This window comes from Cinclus cinclus, chromosome 2 (assembly GCF_963662255.1).
Source record: "Cinclus cinclus chromosome 2, bCinCin1.1, whole genome shotgun sequence".
Lineage (NCBI taxonomy): Eukaryota > Metazoa > Chordata > Aves > Passeriformes > Cinclidae > Cinclus > Cinclus cinclus.
Genome location: NC_085047.1, coordinates 7,992,518 through 8,019,749, shown reverse-complemented (window position 1 = coordinate 8,019,749; position 27,232 = coordinate 7,992,518). Strand labels below are relative to the sequence as shown.

Sequence of the window (27,232 nt, the reverse complement as noted above, 5' to 3'; positions counted from 1 at the left end):
ACACCTGGCACCCAGGAAATGAGCGACCTCCTGCAGTAAACATTTCATTAGTGACACTGATAAACTCAGAAATCAACTTTACTCGCCTGTTCTGTGACATGGCAGAGGCCAAGTTCTGAGTGAAAACTGTGTCTTATTACATGAACTTACTGAACTCCAGAGAGAACATCCCCCTCAAAAGAAGTCTAATCTCTCAAAAAGGTAAATTATAATGGAGACCTGAATGTTTGGCTTCACTTTTATTCATAGATCAATTTAATATTTACTTGAAAACCTGAAAACACTTTTAATTTCCTTTCAGTTTTGCATTGTGTCTTTCAGCCATGGAGACAGCACAAGAAGCAGAAATCTGAGCAAAATCATCTCAATAAGGGATTTTACATGTCTTACAGTGTGAAGGCTCTTCTGAAGCACTAATTACGAACAAATTCTTCATAGATTGAACTAAGCTTCATGAAATTTTTCAAGCCACTGTAATATGTAGCAGTTTCAAGCACTTCAAGAAGTGTATATAAACAGAAGATATTAAAAGCATTTTGCCTGAATCAAAGTTAACTACAGCAAAGGAAGTGTAAGATGGCTATTTAATTGCTTAAACAATGAATCATATGCAAATGAACGTTTATGCACATATAAACAGAAAAATTTGCATATGTAAATATAAAAATGTTTCTATACATTATCAAATTTTTAAGATTTTGCCTAGTTTCATACTACTAGGCAAAAATATTCTGTCTTTTACTCAAATCCTCATTTTGGACAATGTTGAATGCTTAATCAAAACAGATTCTTATGTATAAAACTGTGCGTTTATATGCACAGCCTCCAAGAAATTTAAGACGTATTTTTTTAAAATTTTTTAAAATTTATTTTTATTTTTTAAATTTAAGACAGAGCCTTTAGTACAGTGCTTACATTCTGAATAAAGGAAGCAATAAAATCTAAAAGTGAGGTAAATCTGTTGATTTTAAACTCATTTGAATTTAAAGTCACGAGAATGAAAACAAAATATAATTCAGTCTTTGAATCTATCTTTAATTATTTTATTCCATAAATGTCAGCTAAGTAAAACTAATTAAGGTCATGGGTAAATAGTTTAATTATAATTTATTGTAAAGAAATTCTGAATCTTATAGCTGTGGAGAGAAAAACAACAAACAACAACTATGACAGGAGAGAATAACAGCAATGTCTTGTAGAGTCAGAAATCTAGGTGTGAAAAAAGCTTTTAATAATGATATGAGTTTGTCATAATTTCTGTATTATATTGCATTTTTGAACAACTGAAAAGAGAATTTCCTCTATAAAACCTGTGCTGAAAGTTATAGTACAAAGTACAGTTATGATATACAGTGTAGAGTTATATAAAATTATAATATATAGAGACCTATTTCTGTGTTCTTGAAAACAACAACAAATAAAACAACAAAACAGCAAAACTGTAGGCTGCCATACAAACAGAATCAGAAGTTTTATAACTATAATAACTTAAAGATTTATTTTACAGTTTCCTTCATAATTCTTTGGTGAGCCCTCACATCACATCATGCATTATATTAGCAGACAAGGCTGCATGCACTCACACATTGATAGTGGAGATGTCAGAAGTCTGAACTGTGAGCTGTACAAGCCATACAATATGCAAGGCAACAGATGGAGCCCTAGGAACAACGCTTGAGACACTAGCAGAAGTTCCAACAACAGTATGCCATGGTTAAATGATGCTACTAAGCATAACAATAAATAAAAGAAATAAGATTTTAAAATAGCAGTCCCATCCTTAAAAAAACCCAACACCTTGTAACTGATGTGCAATGTCAGAATGCCTTGATATACCATAAATCATCTGCACTGGCAATGCAGTCATAGCCAATAGCCAGCATATGTGGGTACAAACTAAGGAAACATCAGCATTACTCATAGAAAAACAGTGCCACTTGTGCACTCAATGAAGAATATTTCCTCTACAATCCTGGAAAATCCTACCTGGATTTCACTCCATGAACACAGCTGCACCAACTGTTGGTTCTCAAGCAGTTCTGAGGACGCTGCCGACTGTGAAGGTTTCTGTTTCAAGGTTTCTGCCTTGAGAGGTCATAGTGTGGACACAGATGCACCACCACATACAGATTACTGCTGCTGAGGATTTTATTTATGTATTTAAATAACACACACAGACATGTATAGTGCTCTGTTCCCTACACTTTCAAGAAGGATGTACAATAAACCCACACAACAGATCCCTAATATTTGGACATACTTAATTTGTGGAGGGGTGGGATCAGACAGGTCTCTGTGTGATTTAGTTTTGAATTATGAGACAGTTTCTCTTTGTTTTTCTCCCAGTCACTCTAAAGTGTTTTGAGCAAGTGTAGAAATGAAGCTTGCTTCAATCAAGTCTAAATTAATAAATATTAACAGTTTGAACCTCTAGAGCTTGCAGAAGAGACTGTCAATGTGATTTATGAAGACTAATATATAAATTTGGATTCCTCCCACTGCCACTGCCCAACCCAAGTTTTGAGTGGGGTTTCACATGGAATATCATGCAACAAAGTTGTAGGTGGTCTATCACTAAGTCTCTGAGAAACTGTAGGTGAGATTTCAGATTACATCATTGTTTTCTACTTTAAAGTGAACATAATTGTCTTCTGTCAGGCTGCTGTGGAATTAAAGCACCTACTGGAACTGGCAGCACATTTTTCTCCTATCCTAGGCAAGCGTATTAAGAAGGATGACTTCAAACTACCTCTCCTACAGCTGCATTCTGTACCAAGTGAGCATTTCAAGGTTGCTTATCCAGAGGAGTTGGCTGAAGTGAGAGACTTTGGAGAGCATATGCTCTCCCAAGGCCACAATTTAGATGATGGCCTTGATAACAAAAAAGCCACCCTGTAACCAGTACACAGATGTAAGAAGCATAAGAAAATGAACAGAAAAAAAAAGTATAAAAATGCGATATGCCAAAGAGAAACAAACTCCTTTTGGCTTAAACTAAATATCCTTGCTCTTGATACAATTCATTTTCATATAGAATTGACAGCAATAGAAAGAGTAGTTCAGGTTCTGTTTAAAGCAACATTCTTGTTTATATTTTCAGTTACGCTGCACTATTTTTATTTCAGGTTTTTAATTGATATTATTAAAGAAAATGGTACACGGTGTTCTCACACTGACATTGGTACTACTGATACAGTTTTCTACCATTTCTTTTCTTTTTTGTCAGTATTTTTTCCAGGAGCCCGCTGTTATGAAATGACTTAGTTTAAAAGTAAATAGCTGGAAAAATAATCTAAGTTTCTCTCTCTAAAATACTCAGAGGAATAGATGATGCATAGCATTTTACTTTTAAGGTCAAAGAAAAACAAGGTCTTATCATGAGAACTCTTCTGTTGCATGCAAAAAAAAACCCAAGACTAGAGAAGGTGGATAAAACTGCTTTGTAAATGATCTAACAAGTGAGAAAGAGGAAACTTAACAGACAAATTAGATAATAGTGAAACAAGCAAATGTCAATCCAAACAGTAACACCATCAGTCAATGCTCATGATTGCAAAACATGTTCTAGTTACTTCAAATAACTTCCTAACTATATATATATATGTAGTCTCAAAAGTTGCTTTTCAGGGAGTGAAACTTGGTCTCTGGAGTCTCATTAAGAGTTGCTTTAATACGGGAGAGTCATGAAAAATAGTCCTAGAGGTTCACGTAGGAACTAATCGCCACTGAAATCAATAGAAATTAGCTTAAGCTAATTTCAAACAAACAAAAAAAAAGAGCTAAGGAAATTATTATGGATAGCAAGATGAAAAGCAAGACCCAACAGTGACAGAAAACAGTAAGTGTTTGCGCTATGAAGGGTTTCATGAAACCACAAGTCCATTTAAGGCCCTTTGGGTATGCATATTCAGGGCAATAAAACAACTACCCTTGTTTGCCTAAATCTAGACACAGAAATGTATCTTGCAAGGTAAGGAGAGACCATGGAAACAAGTCCAATGAAGAACTGGCACTGCTTTTTTACATGTCCTGTAGGGTTTCCCTAATTGCAGGGCACGTGCAATGAACAAGAAAATACAAAAGAAACATTCAAAGAACAATTACCCTTGTCTACAGCTTGTCTTCAGGGATAGAATGAAAAATGAAGCAAAAAGAAAATGTAAGGATGTAGAGACATAACAGTTTTGTAATGGTGAGTTCAAGTATTATTTTCAGAAAATATGTGTGAGTCTTTATGCTGAAGTTACACATTGCTGGGTAACAACAGTGGCTGCTTTATTTTCAAGCTGAGATCAGAAGATTCCTGTAATACTCTAGAAGCCTTAAAACAACTTCTATTAGTCCTTGTTTACTGCTTGAGGAATTATGCCCAGTCTCAAGCCCTTTTGTTATCTTGTAGGGGACTAAAAACAACAATTAAGAATTTTAGTCAGATACAAGTTTTTTATTTTGTATTTGTTTTCACATCCTGATATTAGGGAGGGCAGAGATCTACTAGCTAAATATTTTTGCATATAATTTTCTGGTTTTAAGTTAATTAGATGCGTATGATATTTCAATATTTCTGTAACTATAAACAAAAATACTTGAGTAAGGAGAGGTTTTTCTTTATTATTTACAATTAAAAAGACTGCTTTCACTATTTAATATAAACACATTGTAACTGCTTGAGTCTGTAAGTGTCATTAAAGCTCAGACACTGAAATGTGTACTGTCTATGTCAAGGCCTTCATAGAAATTCAGTAAAGAAAGAAAAGCCTTAAGAAGCAAACGTGCTCCTAACTAAAGCATTGTGCAGAAGAACCTGCAATTTTTGTGACTTCCAAAAATTCTGTGACAACTTCTGACTCATAACTGGCCTGTCTCAGTATTACAATCTGCCTAAAACAGGAGCTGGGTTGCACAATCTACAGCCACATTAGGATTGTTGCTCTCTACCAGCTCTGAAAGAAAAGAATTTAGATGCAGCAAAAGTTTCAAAACAATTGCTACTATTTACTATTGCTAGAAAACAAACTGGCCTTCCAGAGAGTGCATTCACTGCTGCAGGACATTTATCATTGTTATTCTCATTTTCAGCCAAGCATATGGAGTTTTTCCCTTCCTAGGTTAAGTCTTCCATGCCAAATGCACACACGAAGCCCAAGAGATCACCTGGAAAGCTGCACATAAAACCAAAACAGAGACTGAAGGAAAGAATGCTCCCAAAGGTTTTTGTTACAAGGGAACCAATTTACTGAAATGACTTTCCTATTAGCATTTAAGTCTGCATACAACACTCATTGCCAATACTGGGGTATAAGCAAATGGGAAGAAAAAGAAAAGCCTCCCGTGAAAATTAAAGACCCAGAAACATGAAAAATAAGAACAACAGCTTTCAGGATTTTTACAGTGGTTTCTCAGAAATACAAGTAAGAAGGACAGAGAACTATCCAGTGTGAAATGTGAGAAAGATGAGAGAAAGCTACAATCAAGTGTTTGATACACAACTTTGGTCAACAGGTATCTGCTTGCAGGTATGGAGCCCAAACGATGCTGCAACATGTGTGTCATTAAAGGTTATTCCAGATCTTCAAAGAGAGATTCCAGGATATATCTGAGAATACAGATTTCTACTCCTGACACAACACATTTTTAGATGAGGTTTGTTTTTCCTTAAGGTGAGCAAAGCATGCAGAAAGCAGGGTGTTTCTTTGCTGGGTTTTCAGAGACAGAAAGTACAAGACTCTTAATGCTCTTAATGGAAGGTCTTAGGGAAGCTCAGAAGCACCTGGAAAGCCTTTTCCAGGTGTTGTGAAAGATTTCTACTCCTTCCTCCACCCTACTTCCCTTACCTTTGGCATTCACACAAACCTGCAAGTTAAAGAACTCGTTTGTCACTGTATTTGCTTAATTAGATAGTATGTTGCAACCTGAATTTTAAGTCTGCAGGATTGCCAGCATTCTGAATTTATGTTTTCTCCTCCAACAGTTATTACAATCTTTTCACCTTTTCCATCTAGCAAACTATAATGTAGTTACTGAACCACTTGCAGTACTCAGAGATACCCAATATTAATTGCTCAATCAGCCAGCATTGACACACTGGATTTAACACGCCACATTGCATTACTGATTATATTTCTAATCTGACTAAGTCAATCTGGGGCAAAGACACCTGCATTTTAACTGGAGTATTAAGTAAACACCTGTTTCCTTAACTATTGTAGCATCGCTAGTCTGAATGGAAGCGTACACTTCATACCTTGAACATTTTGGTGCCTGATTGCACACTTCATAAATATTTATTTCACTAACTCTTCTTCACACTTGGGGGAAAAAAACCCCAAAACAAACCAAAACCAAACAACAAAATCCCTGCATTTTAATGGAAATAATAATTTTACTAGTATTGCATACAGTGAATTAGTTTGTTCTGCGCTAACAGAAGATTTGCTTCAATTCTTTTTAAGAAAATCAACACAGTGTTTTCTGAGTTTTCTCATTATACAAAGTAAGAGAGTATGTACCAGTACAGGCAAGCTTAAATCCAGCGTCACCACTGTCTTATGTTCTCCAGGTTTTAATCAGAAAGTATGATGTTAAATACACTACTATGGAAGAAGGGCAATACAGCTCCAACAGTCCCCTTAAACTTTGTATAACAAAACACTTAACCACAAAAGTAGAAGAAAATACTAAGCTAAGACTTCTGTCATCAGAAAATTGTTGGTGATTTTGTAGCAGGCTTTCAGTTTTTTGTTCCCCATGAGACTATCACAAATGCTATACAGAACTTGTCAGACTATATTACAAAATTGTTACTGTAAGTTAAGAACTATTTTGCAAAGAAATTAAATGAATGAATGTGGCAAAGAACATACAGCATAAATAGCTTTGGAATTTTTGATAAAGCTAAGAATATTCAACTTTTAAGATGACTACATGAAACTGTCATTGCTGATTAAATTAGACTAACAATTGAACTTACTTGTAGCAATGTGCTTAGGAAGCAATGCAACAGTTTTATTTTACAGTCTACGAACCAGAAGAAAGTACCACTAACTCTTACAATTTCTGTGCTTTGACAGAAGAATGTGCCTCCTGAGTCTGTCATTTGCCCTGGCCTACCTCATTAAGCACTAAGAAGCAATGAAATAGGTCAACTGATTCCAGACTATTTCCTGACAATTAACAGCTGAAATAAGCACAGTGCTATCTTCAGTAAATTTATTGTTACCCTAAAAAATGTAAGGGAATAAAAGGATAGAGATTAAATACAACCCAGCTGTGTGAGCCACTACTCACCACCTGACAAACTTGCAGAACAATTAAAACACTAGTCTGAGTTGCAAAAGTTATTTCTCTTACAGTTAGAAACCACCTTTATTTTATTTTCTTGTCTTACCACACATACATCATCTTACAGACAGAAAAACAACGCGTATTACCATTTGTCATAAATCTATAGAAGCATTTATGCTCCTAATTTCAGAACTGTGATAAATACCGTGGATATAAGACAATGTCGGGTCATTTTATTTCCCTGCCATGCATTCTGTAGATGAGAAAATGAGAGACTTTTTCCTGAGATTACTTACCCATGAAGTTCAGATAGCTCTCTCCTCCGAGTGCATGAGTAATGAGACGAATCATTTTATGAAGCTGTATCCCACGATCAATAACTGGCGTCAGAGGCATGAGCACACTCATGTTTGTGTACATCTCTGCATCCATCAGGTGAAAGGCCAGTGTCTTATCACCAACCAGGGCCTAGAACAGTTCAAAAAGACATTGAAGAAAAAACTTGGGTGCAATATAAGTGTTTCCAAGTTTTGGGGCTTTTTTTAAAACATGTGGTCTGTATCATAGCAGGAGGACTTGCAAGATCAGTGAGGAGCCAAGGACATGGCTCAGTGTGCATTATCCAGTCCCTGTTCCTGAAGGAAACGTCCTGCCACCGCCGATAATCATCAGGTCATGGGGACCCTGCATACTGATCATGGCATCTGTGCATTGTGTGATGTGCAATATAGATCTGGTCTGCTGCCAAAAACTGAGGCAGGGATATCCATGAGCTGAGCCCGGACTGGATGTCAGCTCCAATTGTCTGTTTTCCCCTTGCAACCCTCCCCATTGTTACTGGGTTGAGTGTATATGATAACAGACTAGCAGCTCTATAACCCCTGGTCCTACATTTCACCTACTGGGATCCAACTCCATAACTACTTCTAAGAACTTTTTCACCTACAGATATCAAATGTGAAATATCAGCATCAACTCAGTAAGTCACAACTGACCCACCATTTGGGAATTTGTATAGGAAACAGGAAATAAAGAAAGCGAACATCTAAAGTAAAAGTTCCTGGAATGTAAAAATAAATGGGTATAAACAAAACTCTGATTCAGACATGTAGACTGAGTATGAAGCATTCACTTATATGCAATCAAGAATGCGATTGGTTTTCGGTGATTTCACACAAAAGAAAAAACTGAAATAGTAATTTGCTAGCTAGCGCTCACTGCTACTTAAAGGCCACAAAATGCTATGTAATATATTATCAGCCAGGTAGTGGAAAGCATTTTGGAGCATTTGTATTTAAATTGTTGATTTTTGTTCAATTAGCCCAAATCTTGTTTTATTCTCTTGAGCGGAAGTTTACAAAATTCCAGAGATACAGATAAATTGAAAACGGGTTTAGCTGAAAAGCACCATCATCCTTTCATTTTCCAGCTGATAATATAACAGCATACATAGATTATTCCCTTAAGTAAAAAAATACTCTATTTAAAGAAAAAAAAATGCTATGTGACAATGACAAGACTGCAGACTGCTATGAACAACTATTTTCTGGACTCAGAATGTGGCATTTGTTAGTGCCATTTAATATCCCCTAATCTTTCCACTGGAAGAGCAGCTAAGTGTTTCCCTATTCATGTTTTCTGTGGCAGCTGTGATTTTATAAATGGATATATTTCCCCTTTCAATGATCTCTTTGCTACCCCAAAGAATCTTACTCTGTCCAGTGTTTTTTCTTATGAAAATCAATCGTCACCTGCTATTTCTCTCCATGGTGTTTTTTTTTTTCCAGTTATGCTGTATATCCTTTAAGAATACAGGACCAAACCTGTCCTCAATACTGAAGATGCACACAAACCAGGAAAGACTGCAGTGGCATGCTGATCGTGCTCTTTGCTCTGTTCCACTCATAATAGTTCCAGGACTGTATCTGCTTTTTTTGACAGCACAAGGCCTTCTATTATGACTGGCAACAGTCAGCTCATAGCCCATTGCAACATATAAGAAATCAGGATTGTACCCTCACATGCATTTTTCATACATTTTCAGACTGAATTTTATCTACACTTGTTGTTTCTCTATTCTGCTTTTCACATATCGACCTGACACATGCCTGTAATAATAGGTTTTTTTTAATTAAAAATGAGATCTTTTTCTGTAAGTATGACATTGTAAACTGAAAATGCAAAGTGATATGGAAAACAACTCAATTGCTAAAAGTCAACATGGAATAAAAGAACAGCAACAATAATGTTATATGTCATGCTTTAAGGTGAAGAATTAGCTTTGATGAAAGCAACTTATCATGGAATAACATAAACGTCCAAGTAATTTCTTAAGTTCTTTATCAGGATCATGCATTACATGAACACTGTAACAGACTCTGACATTAGAATGTAAATAGGTACACAAAATGGATATAGTTAATAGCAAACTCAGAATGCTCTTTTAAAAATATACTATCAAATAGACTATATACTATATAATAAAAAAACATTATAAAATAGACTTGTTTTGGACATTTCTGTTGACTTTTTTATAGAAAGTACAGGGAAATGGAATATCAGCCTCTATTATATAAAGGAAAGATAGGTTACTTAAATCACACATCATTTTTTAGATAGGTTTAAAAGGTTTAAAGTTGATAATTTTACAATTCCGAAATTATGGAGGTTTTTTCAACTCTTCAGAAACAAGGGTTAAAAAGATTGCAGGACATAAGTGTTATCCAAACTCATCATAACTTTTTAATTTTTCTATACACACAACTATCACAATTTATGTACTTTGAACTAAACTGTTACAGAATATTTCATTTAGATCTCAAAAGAGGACAAATTCAATCCTTCCAGAGAGGAAAGACTTTCATGAAGTAAAAAGAAGTCACAAACAAATTTCTTAAATTGGCATATTGTTTATGCTTATCAGAAGCAGTGCTCCAGTTTCCTTAATGGAAACAGGATTTACAAAAGCATGGATTATACACTTCCCTATGTCCTATGGCAGGCAAAACAAGAAGCTATGACTCATTTCTTTTTGTTCAAAAACAAAACAAAACAAAACTGAAAGCCAATATTACGCATGCACTCCAGGGACAATTCTTTTACTAAAATGAAGGATCATAAAATAAAAGCAAAGCAAAACAACGCCCCCCTAAAAAAACCCAAAAAATACCAGCTGAAAATACCTGGTCGTGACTCTCTGCATAAGCAATGTATTTTTCTTCATACCGTCTGTTTGTTAATGTATGTACAATATTGCCCATATTCCAGTCTTCATCTTTCAGCTCCTTAATTATCTACAGAAATAAAAGAAAGATCACTGAAAAGTTTCTTTAACTAAAAACACGCAACATTATCTTGGCATAGGAATTTCCAGTGTATTGTGAACTTTATTCTCACACTCCCGAGTTTTGAAGTGATGAGCTTTCTCTGATGATCCAAAAAATTGTTTCATTATTTTCAAGTTTACCACATAAATATAATACCTAGAATACTTTATTTCTCCTCTACCTCCCTGGGGAAGTACAGACAACAGGTTCTGCCATTTATTATGTGAATCCTCTGGTGGATAATGTAATTGATAGGACCTGCAAGAGAGCATTGCACCAAAACCAAGGAAGAAATATGTGGGTACAAACCTACCTGGTTCACAATATCAGCTATCCCTGACATATGGGAGCTTCCAAATAAAGCTTAACCACTGGGCAGTGTGGTACTACCTCTTGATTTTTAGCAATTCAAACTGAATCCTATTAACTGGAATTTTCTACCTCATATCACATTATTTCCTTCCTCTGCTAAAGCTAGCTCGATCTCTGTGTTAGTTTGGTCTTCTTGTTCTACACCACTTTGTAGACCTCCGTTGATCACTACAACTTAAATGCATGTATGTAAATACACAGACAAAAATAGAAGTGAAAAAAAGGCAATAGCACCAAGATGGCCAATATCACCCTTCAAAACTTATAATTGCAACTACCCATATAGTCCTAAACAGTCCTTTTCTCCCCCCTTTTCCTTGTTGATTTTCTTTTTTTTAAGTCCATAAATTCTGACTCTGAACACATTGAGGTCCCTATGTAGCACCATATTAGATACTATACCCATCTTGAATCTGAACTAGTACAACCACTGTTTTGAGAGTTTATCTTTCTTACTTTCACAGATTCCTCAGAATTAGTTCATGGAATCTCTTAGAGATTTTTCAGTTTTCAAACTGACTTTAGCAAGTTGCCTAGAAGATTTCCTATTAACAGGCATGTACTTTAAAACCAGAGAGAAATGAGAGTAAGCAGTCTAGGTGAGTTTGGTAACAGCTAATAAACTGTTTATCAGAACCTCTCCTTCCCAATCCCCTCAGCTTTATTTTTCCCTTCAAGAAATGTGGTAAGAAACTCTGGCATCACCTCTTTCTCTAAATCCATGTCTCTACCATGGCCACTCATTTGCAGTTTCTTTGACAAGAAATTTCCCTGCCTGCATCACTGCAAGCTCTTTTACGAATCTCAACCATAACTGACTTGCACTCAACATCCCATTAGTGCCCCATGTCAAGTCCATGTTATGTTTTCCCAGCTTAAATATTTTTCCAGCTTAAACTGGAGAAAATGATATTTTCTCCAGTTAAAGAACAGAATTTACTGCAGCACAGTTATGTTTCCTATCAAAGTGGTGCAAATTAAATGAAGCAGACCACATCAGAGACTGCTAAATTAGATTGTAAATCTTTTGCACTCGTAAAATTCTACAGTCTGTTTTTATTCCCATGTAACATGAACTTGGTCACTTGCATTTTGCTTGCCTAGGAAATTGCTCATCTTGCCTGCCCTAAAGTGTGGTAAGGATAAAAAAAACAAACAAAAAACCCCAAAAAAACTAAAAAAGCCAAAGTTCAAGAAAACCACAAAATATCACAATTAGGTATTTGTTGTTTAACAAATGTGCCCTTACTGTATTTCAGTACCTAAATGTCTAAATTACACATTCCAGATTTTAATAATGGTGCCTCTGTTGGAAACACTGTCAAGTTTATCTTCTGAAAAGAGGCTTGAAATCTGTTTTTCAACTGGCCCTCTAACTCCTAGTTACAAAACTGAAATACGCTGAAGGTAGGCTAATTTTTTAACTTATTATTCTTAGCTACACACTATATTTATTGAAGCATTAGTGGTCATAGAAAACATTTAATGTTTTTAGATCATCATGCCAGCCTAAAGGATTTGGGTGTAATCTTCTATGGACCTGAAAAATGTTTTCTAAAACATCAGTAGAAGCATTTTCAGAAAATTTAGTATTTTATGCCTTTTCTTGTGATTCTCTGTATTAAGGAAAAGGTGATATAAATCCTTATTGTAGTCAGAATTTATTAATATTTACAGATTTATATTACTCCTTTTTGTAAGCCCCACCCCCCTCTACCAATTGCAGGTGTTTGTGTAATTCAACTAGGTTTACTTTGCTTAAGCTTTCAGGTCCATATATATTTAATGCCAATTTCTATGCTCCATGTCAGGAGGGTTTATTGCATGTTTATGGAGTGATTTTTTATTTTTTTATTAATATTTATATGAACATGATTAACTTTTTATCTACCTGTTCACATTCAGTATAGATTACACATTCTACAGCTGTTGCAAGATACAGGTAATTTCAAAGACATTGAGGTTATGTGTATTGTATGAAGAAAACTATTATCAGCTGGAATGTGAAACCCAGCTTCTGAACTTCCTCACCTGAAACCTACATAGCATCTGACAGCTCATTTCAGCCTCTAATACCTGTGCTCAAGCCTGTCAGAATTTATTTCAACGGCACATTAACACAAGAGAAAGCAAAACTTGTCAGTAGGATTCCAAAAGTGTTTGTGTGTACGCAGTGATAGAGAAACATCCCACTTAGAAGAGCAGAATGTATTTTTTAAGAAGTTCTCACCTGTATCCACTTATCTGGAATGGCCATGGCAAGTCGATAATCAAAACCTCCTCCTCCCTCTGCAACAGGCCGACAGAGAGCTGGCATTCCAGAAACATCCTGGAACAGACAGAACACCCCACAACATAATTTCCACAGCACTGCAAATATTACTGTATGTTTTCTACCATACAGCAATACTGATATACAAACACTCCATAAAGAGCTTCACAGACTGACCTGGTTAAGGGAGAAAAGCATTAATTTAAATCAGCTATTACTACACCCAGATGTGCTGTTTGAATGCAAAAGTTACAAAGAAAAGCATTATGACCTTTCTCATCAAATATTCTACCTCAGAATATTTTAATAGTGTAGATATTTGAATGGGAAGAGTCTGCAGTAGATGCAGAGTTTGAAATAATTAGCTCTCTTGAGCTCCAAAAAATCAATAGAAAGTACAAAGTAGTCAACAAAAGACAAATTAAACCTTCATTTTGTATATTGATATTTTGCATAAGGATTGGCAGGAAAAAAAAGGTTAAATATAAAGTACACTAAGGAAGAAAAATACAATCTCTATTCTTTTCCAAAAAACCGAACCTATTGATCCAGCTAGTCCTGGAAAGTGACTTGTTCTTACTGTATAATTTTCCAGTTTTATATTGATGGATGCTGACTATTCTTAAATTTGTAATTCCAAGTTCTCAAAATATTTGTTTCACCATGTTGTTAGGCAATTTTATCACGCAGCATTCTTTTCTAAAGCTATCTGAATAGAAAATGCAAGACTCCAACAATTGCAAAATATCCATCAGTGCTCAATTTTATTAACTTTTGTGGGGGAATGGCTTCTTACTGACAACAGTTATGGATTAACAAACACCTCTTGCATCTACACAAGAGAATTTATGGAATTAATAGTGACTAGAACCAGGGCTTAATTTGGAAACTCATTCTGATTTGCTGGATTCAATTCAGTTTTCAATCCAATTGCTGCACTGGAATAGTGGAAAAGATATTTACATCTCAAGTCATACACATACAGGCATACACAGACACTGACATAAGGGAGGAGATCAACCAGATCACCAGGAAGCTCATGGATGGCATCCCAGGGGTGGAAGGCAGGGCTGCCATCCAGAGGGACTGGCTGGAGGAATCAATCAGCAGAAATGTCACCATGGAATGTCACCAAGTTAATCCTGACCCTGGGATGGACCATCTCCTGCATCCATACGGGCTGGGCCAGCCAGGCTGGGGAGCAGCTCTGCTGGGGAGAAAGGGCTGGGGCTGTGGGCCAGCAGCAAGCTGAGCTTAAGCCAGCAGCCTGGCCTGGCAGCAGGGATGGCCAGCACATCCCAGGCTGTGTGAACAGCAAAGCCAGGAGATCAAAGCGGGGCATTATTCCCCTTCAGTCAGCAGCCACTGGATCACACAGAAAATTGTGTCCACATTCCACACGCTGTAAAAAACAAATAGTGAAGTGGAAATTCTTTACGAACTTTTAGATGTGATTAAAAAAAAAAAAAATCAGTAACTTTCCTAAACTAGTCAGAAAGGATAGACACAGACTATTGGTCTCTAGGTTATACAGGACATGATGATATGCAACAAAAGCCTTTTCCTGTGATGCCTTGATGCCTGCCTAGAGGAGGTCCAAGTCCTGAGATTTAAACAGCTCCCATCTACTTTAATCACAACAGTGAAAGCCAGATTTTTGGGAAGTAAAATTCCAAATTTAACAGTATTTTTATCCAAGTCTACAAATTTTAAGTGGACATAAAAAAAAAAAATCATAATTTGTTTGTTTAGTAGATCTTCCAACAAATGTACTTCTACCAGGAAAATTCCTAGCCTAGTACAGCCCTCAGACTATAACCCAGTACTGATCCTCCACACAGGGAGCAATGAAGTGACAACATGTGATCCAGGAGGATCAGAAAGGAATTCAGGGCCTTGGGACAGTCAGTAAGTGAAGCTGAGGCAGAAGCCCTATTCTCCTCTATAACTCCAGCTGAAGGCAGCAACATCAAAAGAAATGGTTGGACTGAGTCTATTCATCCATTGCCCCATGGCTGGTGTCGCTGCCAAAATGTTGGGGGTTTTGACAGTGGAATGGCCAGGTGTGCTGGCTTCAGACAGGAATCACATTTCTCATTGACTGTTGAAACCAGTTTAAGTGGACCCATGGGAGTCTCACGAGGTTTAGCAATACACAAGTCCAAGGGGCTGTACCTGGGTTGGGGCAACCCCTGTTATCAATCCAGGCTGGGTGTGAACAGCCCCAGAGCAGCCCTGGGGAGAAGGACTTGGGGTTGCAGGTGGATGAGAGGCTGGACATGAGTTGTCAGCATGCTCTTGCAGCCCAGAAATCCCAATCTGTCCTGGGCTGCATCCAAAGTGGGCAGGAGGAAAGAGAGGGGATTCTGCCCCTCTGCCCCGCTCTGCTGAGACCCCACCTGCAGGGCTGCATCCAGCTCTGGGCTCCCAGCACAGCAAGGACAGGGACCTGCTGGAGCCAAAACAGAGGAGAGCCACGAAGATGATCAGGGATGGAGCACCTCTGCTATGAGGAAAGGCTCAGAGAATTGGGATTGCTCAGCCTGAGAAAAAAACCCTTCGTGGTGACCTAACTGTGGCCTTCCAGTACCTGAAAGGAGCCCACAAGAATGATGAAGGATATTTGCTAGGATATGTACTGTTAGGACAAGGGGGAACGGCTTCAATTAGGAAGAGAATATGTTTAGATTAAATATTAGGAAGAAATTCCTTACTGTCAGGGTGGTGAGGCACTGGCACAGGTTGCCCAAAGAAGCTGTGGATGCCCCATCCCTGTTCAAGACCAGGTTTGAAGGGGCTCTGAGCAATCTGGACTAGTGGAAGGTGCCTCTGCCCATGGCAGAGGGGTGACATAATTTTACTTAACATTTTTTCTTCCCATTATAAAGAATTTTAATCACCACTTTATTTAGAAGACCAATATGAAAAATAAGCATATACTTAGTAACACCTAAAAAATTAGTAATTACTAAGACAGTGAATATAGAGAATATTAAAAAGCTGTAAAATTGTCAATTAATTACATTAATTAGGGACTATATTATAATTAGTTATGGTCAGAGAGAAACATTTTTCTCATATGGCACTGATTCTATAGCCAAGCAGACATTCTTCATTGCCTTTTGTAATTTTCAATTATGTCAATAGTTTCTCCTCCTGAAATTCTCCTTTAACTATGAAGCACATTGATCAATTCTATGATTCATGTAGCAACTTCCCGAGGCAGAAAATTATGTATTGAAAAAGAAGCAGCTCTCAAGTTAAGCAAGAGAAACCAAAGATAGATCTTATTTAAAAAAAAAAAAAAAAAAAAACAAACCCAAAAAAACCCCTCGTAGGCCAGGTAAGACAAGACAACTAAACTCAGAATTTCTTCAGTAGGAATGCTTATAATGTAGGACGACCGAGAAAATTGATTTAATTTCAAATAAGCCTACAGCTCAATGAAACCACCTCAAGTCTGCTACTGTTTGCTTCCCCAGATGCTGTTTTGGTAGCTTGCCATTTAGCTCTTACCAGTGGTTGTCTATGATAAAAAACTTTACCCTAAGTAAGAAATGAAGATCAGCAGTATTTTGCTTCCTAAAGGTAAATAGAGAACTTCTAAGTATTAGAAACTCCTTTATTAGAAATCCATACAGTCCCTAATGGTATCAGATAGATCCCACTTTTTCTTTTAAGCAAAATGAATTATTTAAACATAATGACAAAAAAAAAAATCCTCAGTGTTTAAATTATTTTTCTTCTGGATAAAGAAAAAGTATCAGTGAAAATATTTATAGAATGCTGAATGCTCTGCTGTTTCATACTCTTAGAAGCTCCATGTGCCAGAAACATTTTTCAGTCCAAAAAATTGATCTCCATCAACTCAATTAATATAGTCTGTTTACTCCTTTAGAAATCTGGAGAAACTTAATAATAAATGTAATTAGCCTATATATTCAACATTTTTAAGTTTATTGCCTTTAATTTGAAGGGTAATTGTCAGATATACCAATATAATTCAAAATATGCAAAACATCATTAGGGCTGTTAATCTTTAGTACCACAGAGCACTACTGACAAATGGCTATCATGCACAAGCAATAAACTAATAAAACAATTCTCATTAAAAGTTCAAGGTGATGAAGGAAAAAAAAATAAAAATAAATTGCCATATTAATTAATAATCTATTAATGCAGAGAAAATTCCCGGAGTGCATATTCAGGTTGTTTTTCCCCACCAGGCAAAGTCTGTCCACTAATTAATATTTTTCAGCTTGTGTCACTGCTTGAATACCCGAAGTGTGACTTGATAATTAACAGGAAATTCACATCCTAAAGCAAACTAATCAATATTAATATCACTGAGGATGGCAAAATTATCTTACCTCTGCTATGGTTATGCATTCTGGGTGCAAAGTATTAATCATGTGATTGGCCAGCATCAGGTAACACAAAGCATCTTCATCCACATGTAGGCCAAAATACTCATTGTAATCTCCACTGAACCCTGTGCCTAATAAGACAAGAAATTTTAAAAGCCACAGTCAAGTTTTATTTAGAGAACACAGGTATTTCACACAATATTTCATTTTATAAGCAAAAAACATATTAATGATTTTCCACCTATCCTCATAGCAACAAAGCAAGAAAATTAGCAAACCTGGAATTTTTTGATCATTCATGGAATATCCTGAGCTGGAAGGCACTCATCAGGATCACTGAGTCCAACTTCTGGTCCTCTGGACCATCCCCCAGAATCACACCTTGTATCATCCAGGTGCTTTAGGAATCTTCTGAACCTGTTTGTGCCAGCTGCATCGTGCTCCCATCCAACCACCCACTGTGGCACTCCAGCCACAGGACTCATCCCACCAGTTTTGCTTATGCCAATGGTGTCACATCCCTGGGACTGGGCTAAAGCTTCAAGCTCCTCTTGTTTGCTCTCATGCTACATGTGTAGCAGAAACACTTCCAGCGTGGTTTGTGGTAGCTGACACCTCGTGGAGCAGATTGAGGGATCTTCCTAGTGCTTCTGTCCTCAAGTTTTGGGTGTGCCACCCCTTTGCTCATCACTAGCAAGCCTGGTTTTGTCCCTTTCCCCTTCCCATCTAGTTTCAAGCTCCACCTATAAGTCCCTCTAGCTCCTGTGCTAAACCCCTTTGTACCCTGAGAAACAGTGAATTTTAGAGCACTCTTTCCACAGCACCAGAGCTGCAACAGGAATGCTGAAATCAGAGATGACAAATGCCTCACCAATGCCGTGGTGGTGATACAACATGGACGTAACACCATCGAACCGGAATCCATCGAAGCGATAGTCTTCAATCCACATCCTCAAATTAGACAGAAGGAATCTCAGGACTTCCCAGCTGAAATAGCATGAGCATAGTTTATTAAACTTTAAATACCTTGGGATCAACTAGAGTTCCTCATACTATGTTCCTCACTTGCATATGTGGTACTTGTACCGTACAATTTACTATTTTAGTGACTTCTTCCCTGCTTTTCATTAACCTTCCCCTAAAAAAAATTGTCTTTAAGTCTTTGCCTTTTTAATTCACAAAATCTTAAGACTGGAGATAGGAGGTTGGTAAAAACTGTCACCTATCTACATAGACATGTAACAGGGTAGTGTGTGAACACTTATACAATATTTTACTACCCATACTTGCTGGTGTAATTTTCCTTTCCCTCTCTAAAGATGGTTACACTCTGTGGGAAAAGGTGTCAGAGAAAAGGAAATAAAATTTTAATAGGCAAGATCCTCTCCCCAGGATTTTATGGGTTTACAGCAAATTTTAGGCATAATTGCTGTTAAAAAGCTGCCTTTCCCAATTAATAACAAATCACAAGTCACCAGTAGAATACCAAATCACCTACTGTGTTGCACTTTCACACATTTGAAAAGTAAACCAAGTGGAAGTTGAGGAATATTTTGAAATTCAGAACAACAGGAATGGGGTATAACACACACACATACACAAAGCATGGAGATTAAATCAAAATATAAAAGAGGTTCCAAAATGAACAAGCATGTGGAAACATTAATGAAAATAATTTGATATTAAGGAGTAAAATAGTGTCAGGAACAGTTTTCATGCTATTCATCACCTCCTCTCCCTGGGCATTGGTCTCTGTAGCTTCAAAAGATACCCACACCTTGTTTATGCTGTTCACCCTCCATGGCACAGCCCCCTCTGACAACCTCACGTGCATCTCCTGCAAGCCACGGCTCTAAAGAGCTCACCCATCTCAATCAAAAGATGCAGTGAAACTGCTTTTGCCCACATCGTCAACACTTGACAATGCTGCGATTTCTCCCTAACCAATTTCCCAAGACAGCATAGCTAAAACCCCACTTCCTATCAAGTTTCTGTTCAGACAAGAGCCCAGGAGCAGGCAGGGGCTCTCCAGCCACCCTCTGCTGGGCCAAACAGAAGGGGTAACGTTGCACAAACATCACAACTATGCACACGGTAGGCATGGGTAGTGAACAGGACCCTTCCTACATTTCATTTCCCAGACATCAGAAACAGTAAAGTCAGGAAGAAATTATGACACATGGAATAACCTCTGTTTGAGAAAACAAATGTCATCACTTTCCTTCCTTCAAATTCTTCTTCATATGAAGGATGCATTAAGTCTTGAGTAAGTGGTATTATAAGAAAAGATGGGAGGTTATGGACACACTATGAAGTCAAATCCTGATCTCATTAAATAGCCAATTCTTATTAACATTCATAGAATTGTAATATTTCTCCTTCTTTTTGTATGCACTGCACAGAGATACACACTTGTGCATATAAAGACAGAAATATTACCAAATCAAAACCTGCAAATTTAGGAAATGTGAATCAGCTCACTGTGAATTCTCTCAGTCCAACACCTTTCCTGGGCATGCATTACATGACAAGATTTACGAATTTATTTTTTTGTGTGTGTGTTCCATTGCTACACTCCTCTGCTTCAAATCACCCAATTCACAAGTTAACACAACACTAGGAAGATCTCAGGGGCTTGTCTGAAGAACCTTTCATGTATTTATTATTTCTCAGGTAAGATGGTTTGCAGTGAATGAACAAGACTGAGATTGTTCTGATATTGAAAGGGATAGAAAAGTATCAAAAGTCCGACAAACTGGTAAACTGGTCACAAAAAAGCAATTCTGTGCAAACGTTTGCTGTATCTTTTTCTGACTCAGCATGAAATTCACAGAAAGCTATTTCCTGTAAGCCAAATACTGTGAGAAAAGAGCACAGTATTTTAGCAAATAAAAATAGTATCTCACACAGAATTAATACAATGCATGCACAAAAAAGTAAATTAATTACTACAAGCACCATCCAGACTTTAAAGTTATTTCTTCTCACTACAAACTGCCTGACTTTACAACCTTAAAGTCCTTAAGATGGTTAAGAGGACTTGTATATTTGTAAAACATACACAGAAGCCTCAAAATGGATAACAAACGTAACTTTTTCCACCATGGTAGGCACTGAAGATTGATCTTTGGGAAAAGATGAAGAACCAGCATAAACATAAATTGTAATGACTTTTAGATGAAAAAGTGACAACAATAAGAACAAACAAGATGAATTTGTTGCACCAAAGCACTAGTTAGAAAATTGATGAGATCAAAAAACCTGAGTAGGAGTAGCAGATGTTTTCCAAGCATCTGATTGCACATGGGAGAGAAGATCATAAATAAATAAATAATCATATTATCTCTGATTTTAGTCTAAAATTGGGAAAAAAAAAGCAACAAAAAACCCCACAGCTTTTGGATAATTTTTAAGAAGTATATCAAATACTAGCAACCATTTTGACTTTTAGAGAAATAACTACACAGCTCCAAAACATGAGCCAAAATAACAGATTTTTTGAGACATGCAAATCACACAAACCATACAGAGGTTCATTTTTTCATCCGAGTCAATTTGTTCATGGAAGCAACGTAGAAGGCATAGAAGTTGACAGAACAAATAACTTTGCAGAAAGCCAGCAGAGGCCAAAATTGAAGAGGCATAATTGAGATACATCCACCAAAGCAGCAGCAATTCAGGAACATTTCTAAAACAGCACATTCTTGTATTTTACAGACAGCTATGGAAACAGGATAGCTTTCATTAAGAATGTAATTTCTTCTGGAAAAAGCCATATCTTAAGTTATATCCTAAAAATCTCACAGTTTTGTAATTGCAAAAACTGAAGAAGTTCTTTCATTGCATGCATCATCAAAGAGAGGAATGTTATGCTGGTTCATCATTAAGGAACAGAATGATTTACAGGGTAAGAAATTTAAGTAATTCACAATTCATTCACACATGCAAAACAAAGAAGGTCTTTGCAGAGAAGTATTGATGATTTTTTGTCCCCTCACCCTTGGATCCCAGAGCTCATTTATTAAAACCAGATTTTTTGTTTGAAAAAGTGAAATGAGCACATCTACCTAGATGACCTGGTTTCATGAGGTGATGAGAAATTTAACAATTTTCCTATACTAAGTCAGCAGAAAACCTGTGAAATTGCTTGCAAGACACACTTGTTATTTGCTTTTTTTCCACTAAACTAATAAAAAAAGCAAAATAATGAATCACCATAAGCATTTCAAATTCCAATCCATTATGAACATGAAATATTTAGATGCAAGCAGTGCATTTAAACCAGTTAATTTTGTCACTATGTACAAAAAATAATATTGGCTGTGTCTAATACAGTTTGAAGATGTAATTCTTGAACCATATTAATGTTGACCTTCAGGAATTGCATTTATTACTATGTGTTGGAGAACTGCTGACCTTGTTGGAATTCAGACTTTTGTGATGATATACCTGTTTCAGTTCTTAGTGCTTAATTAACTTAAGACATAGTAGCAATGCATTGCTCAATTATTATTTCCCAAACTAACCCCAAACGTTTCAACAGCTGACTGGCTTAAATTCAATCAAAAGATTGCTAAACAAAGAAATTGACATTCAATCTAATGAATACATTGCTAATTATAATGCCAACTTGCAGTGAATCTGGTACAGGTTATCTTATGGTCTAAACATCTAGATCTAATACAGAGATATTCATTTTTTTCACCATTGCTTATGAGCACAGAGCAGTTTCCCTGTTACTTAGATGCACTTTGTTTGATTAAAGTTATGCAAAAGGGTAATCAGTCTTACACTGTTTGGAAAACAACAACAGCAACAACAAATCCCTTTGTATTCCAACCTCCTCAATTTATCACCATTCCCTTCTGCCATCTGCATAAAATCACTGCCAAGACCCTAAGTCCTCTTCAGCCATAAGGGGTGGAGAAGCCAAAGCGGTGCAGCAAGTGCCTGTTTAAACCAAGGGACAATCCTGACACACAGCACTCCAATTGCTCTGAACAGCATTCCACAGCTACACACTCAGCTCTGTCAGTCACTAGAACGTGATAAAGTCTTCAACAGACTCAAAGAACTTTTGTTTGGCAATCCAAACTGCACTATGTCTCCAAAATGGACTGTGCAGACAACAAACGAAAGAGCTGTCCACTTGGGGCCTATGATAACCTGGGAGCAGAAGGGGTCAGCAGTAATATGCAATTTCCCCGATATCGGTCCCTGGAAGGGAGAGAATCAGTGAATTAACTTCCAAATCCAGGAAGAGGGTTTTATTCTTAGCCAGAGAAATTGAGGATTTATTGATGCCAGCATAATTACAAAGCCAATAATATTACATAATTACAGACTATATCAAATAAATTACTGAAAGATTTAAAATGTTCTCTAACAGTTAAAAATAATAGATACTTTTAGCAATAACTGTGGTAGAAGACACTTTTCTTAACACTTAACATTCTATTCCCTGCATTACAATGAAAAAGCTCAAAAGTATTTGAGGATTTCAAGGCCAGCCTTCAGGAAAAAAAAAAAGTCCTTAATTATTTAAGTAGCACTGTGAAAATGTCATGAGAAATCCAAGTGAAAGGAGTACTTTCAAATTCTGAAGCATTTGTTCAGTAAAGATCTGAAGTTCTCTCACAAGCTAAATCAAATTGATTTCATTTAGGCAAAAGTTAATAGTGGTAAATTAAACAGATGCAGGCCTGCAGAATTACTTCTGTGCCTTTTTGTGCACAAAACTCCAGCTTCTCATAAACTACAGACAAATATACAGATTATATGAGTGATATACAGAATCATAGATCGGTTTAGGTTGGACAAGATGTCCTGAGATCATTGACCACAACTATGAACAGCACCGTGTTCACTACTAAACAATGGTCCTGTGTGTGCCACATCCACATATTTTTAATGCTGCCAGGAATGGTTTTTCCACCACTCCCCTGGGCAGCCTGTGACACATGCTCACCCTTTCAGTGAAGACATTTTTCCTGATATACAATCTAAACCTCCCCTGGTGCAACCTGAGGCCGTGTCCTCTTGTCCTGCCACTTTGTACCTGGGAGAAGAGACCCACCCCACCACGCTACACCCCCCTGGTAGAAAGCTGTAGAGACCACAATGGTCTGCCCTGAACCTTCTCTTGTCCAAACTAAATAGTCTGAGTTCCCTCAGCTATTTTTCATAGGAGAAATAGTTTGGCTTTATATGTATGTGTAGATATATATACATATAAAAAACACAATGCTAATATATATGATACATGATCCACATTATGTTTTATATATTTACACTTTTCTATTAAAAAATTCTAGTAAGCAGAACACTGGTTATTATGTACCTTTTTTTGTTATTGTTGTTTGGTTTGTTTTGAGAGCAAACGAGCAACAGTTTTGAAGATGCAGAGGGTTTTCCATTTTAGTTAAAACTGTAATTCTGGAGTGCCACACCAGACAACAGCCCTTCTGGAACCATTAATCCTGATCCCATGCTGTAAACAATGTAATAGCACTATGCATTTATTAGACTTATAGACTCATGCTCAGTAATTACTTTGGGAAAACGATTTCTTAGAAATAGGCACATTGTTTATTACATAGAACCAGTAGTTCTGAAGTGCTCATGAAAGTATTTTAACTTTTTCCCCCTCAAAATTCTGCTTCCTCTGTTGGTACAAAGCAGTGCCACACAGCAAGGTAAAACAAGAATTTCCCAATTTTCAATTGCTTAGACACTTGATCAGTGCTTTGAAAAGACACCTCATTTTAATCGTGTAGGTTAATTCTGCACCAGCTCTCTCATTTTGCCAATGAATTAAACACATCTATGAATATATATTCACACTTTTCTGAAATGCCATTTGCACAGAAATAAGTTTTCTTCTCAATTGAACTATGGACTATACAAGGGTTTAAAATAACCTGCAAGTAAGCAGCAGTATCTTAGGTTTACATTTTTCTGGCTAGTCCTACCCGCATTTGGTAAGAGTAAGCTAAATCAAATAAAGCATTCAGCTATTTGCCCTATAAAATGGAAACAATTCAAATCAGAATACTCAGAAAAGGTTATGTCCTGAAAAATATGAATATAAGAACAGCCTTGGAGGCAAAGCAGGTAGGTACATATTGTAATGAAATTTCATATTCTTGATGCTTTTTGCTCAGTGGGCTTCCTGAGGTAAATAGAAAAAAAAAAATAAGGAAAGAAAAAAAGAAAAAAGTAAGTATTGAAGACAATTACCTGTCATTTTAACAGAGCCTGCAGGGCATACACATTTTAAAATAAAGTATCAAAATTAACATTACAAAACTCTTTTAAGTGCTGATAAAGCCTACATGGATTACAGCTCCGATTTGGATAAATTAGTGTTTGTCCCACTTATAGTCTACACAAGAAAATGATACACTAATAACAAAAATCTTCGAGATTATTTAAAATTCTGTTCTCCCAAAATAAACTTCTTAGACAATATTAAATTTGTTTGGTCATATAAACAACTCTGCAAGTTAACAAACAAAATTTGCTGTTCTACAAGGTACAACTAAATCACAGCTTTACAGATGTACTGTCAGAATTTGCATATACTTTAATACAATTCACAATTTCCATAATTAAACAGTAGTTTACTGCTCAACACTGAGTTTGCTTTCAAAATAAGTCTTAATGTAGTGCACAAATAGCTACAAACTATTACAGATCAGGTGACTTGGTTTTAAATAGACCATCATCCAGAAAATAGCACCAGAGTTGAGACAGGGACTGGTAAAGAATCAAGTGTCAAGGGAGATTTAACCACTTTGCTGTGAGGTGCTTTTCTCCCCTGAAATAGTATGCTGTTATATATGTATAAGAATAGGAAACAATTATCCTCAACTTTCTTTATTCTCTATAAAAGAAAACAAAATTATACTCAAAATCAATTCATTCCATTAGTGATGACAAAAATATTAAAACTGTTAACAGTTGGCCGGGTAGTTAAGCTCTACTTTCTCAAAACCATCCTATTAAAAGCCTGAATAGTGTTTTCTATAAACCTAATTTCATTTTTTTTTTAAACTTTAAAATACTGGTTCCCTAATTTATGCTCACACAAGAAACCTTAAAGGGACAATGAGAAGGTGTCTGGTTCACACACAAAAATGTACTATGCCTGTACCTTCAAAATGCAAATACAAACTGAGTCAATTTGAATTCAGGTGAATTTTTTTTTTTTTTTAATGCTAATGGATAGCAAAGGTATTTAAGCAGCCAAGAAGCAGAATTCTTCACAAAAGAATTTCCACATTTTGAAAAATCCCAAATAAAAGCACTAGAGAAGCGAAGCAAGACCAGATCTCTGCCATTGAGAAAATTCCAGCATTAGTACAAACATATCATCGATTACCTGTTTTTTTTCCTAAAAGTTAGAGAGTAATCATGATTGAAAGGTTTTTTTTCTGTGTACAGATTATGACAGATCATACTTGCTGCAGTGCTGTGAGGCTCAAGTTTATCTGTACCATGATACCTTGAACAATACCTTATCAATACACCCTTCAGTATCCACATGCTGCTATAAATTATGTTTTTAAAGTAACTACCTTGAAATTGCCAAATCAAAACTTCAATCCTCTAGCAACAAAGCATGTCAGCTGCTTTTTATGTTAACATGGCAAAATCAACCTCATATGGAATAGTTATTATCACACAGAGAAGACTGAGAAAGGGGAAAACTTCTGTATTTTACCAGCCTGGGACATCATCTTAGAAGATATTATCTGAACATCCTGAGTCCCTGGAGATTTAGCTGCCTGTCTCTATTTTATTGACTGAAAGTCTATCCTTCCACTCCATCCCAACTAGGCAGTTAGTAGCACTGCCAAATCTACAGAAGGATAAGAAAATTTTAAGATGAGTGAAACTGTTCATTATCAGTCATCATCCAGTACAGACAACACAGGAAGCTTCTGAGATACTGACTCCATGTCTTGAATGGTGATCTACAGATTTCCAACTCTGGGGAAGCAGGGGCTAAAGGAAGTTCACTCTTCATGCCAATATTAGTAATACAAGGCTTAGATTGCTTCCTCTCACGCTTCCAGATTTAATCCTCATCATCAGCAATTGCTCTGGATGCAGTCCAAAATGTTCCTTTCAGCACCGTGGGATGAGACTTCTCAGTTACATGACAGACTTTGGCATGGAAAGGAGAAAAGTTTGTACGATAAACTATTACCTTCACAGAAAAAACATTTCCAGGGGAAAGCTCAAAGAGGCTGAAGACTGTCTTAGATCATCCCCAGCACAAGATTCAAGGCATCTGCAAGGGGGAGCAGCCACCTGGCAAAGTGGACCCAGGTGTGCAGCAGTCCCCATTGTCTTTGAGTAAGCACCGAATACAAAGCTGTTGCATTTGCTCAAACCAGCACAGGAGATCTGAAGTACAGGCTTCATATTAAATATGAACCCATCCTTAAGCACAGCACAGTATTTCTGTGTTTGCTGCACTTTCTGAAGCTACATTCTTCAGAAATGCAATTAAAGAAAGATTTGCTCAGATTGAACTGTGCCAATAGAGTTTCAAACACACTTTCTTTATATGTTTCATATTTTTTGATCTAAGAGACCTGAAA

The 27,232-nt window shown here is 36.6% G+C and overlaps 1 protein-coding gene across 1 annotated transcript in view; it reads right to left on the bottom strand.

Annotated features, from left to right (window-relative positions):
* Window positions 1–27,232, bottom strand: part of GBE1 (1,4-alpha-glucan branching enzyme 1) — a 134,768-nt gene that overhangs the window by 31,400 nt on the left and 76,136 nt on the right. Inside the window, exons 8-12 of the mRNA XM_062511525.1 lie at window positions 18,493–18,608; window positions 17,625–17,752; window positions 13,213–13,311; window positions 10,467–10,577; window positions 7,581–7,752 (exon numbers count right to left, since the gene is read on the bottom strand). Of these exons, the coding sequence (XP_062367509.1) occupies window positions 7,581–7,752; window positions 10,467–10,577; window positions 13,213–13,311; window positions 17,625–17,752; window positions 18,493–18,608 (626 nt within the window). The remainder of the gene's footprint in view (window positions 1–7,580; window positions 7,753–10,466; window positions 10,578–13,212; window positions 13,312–17,624; window positions 17,753–18,492; window positions 18,609–27,232) is intronic.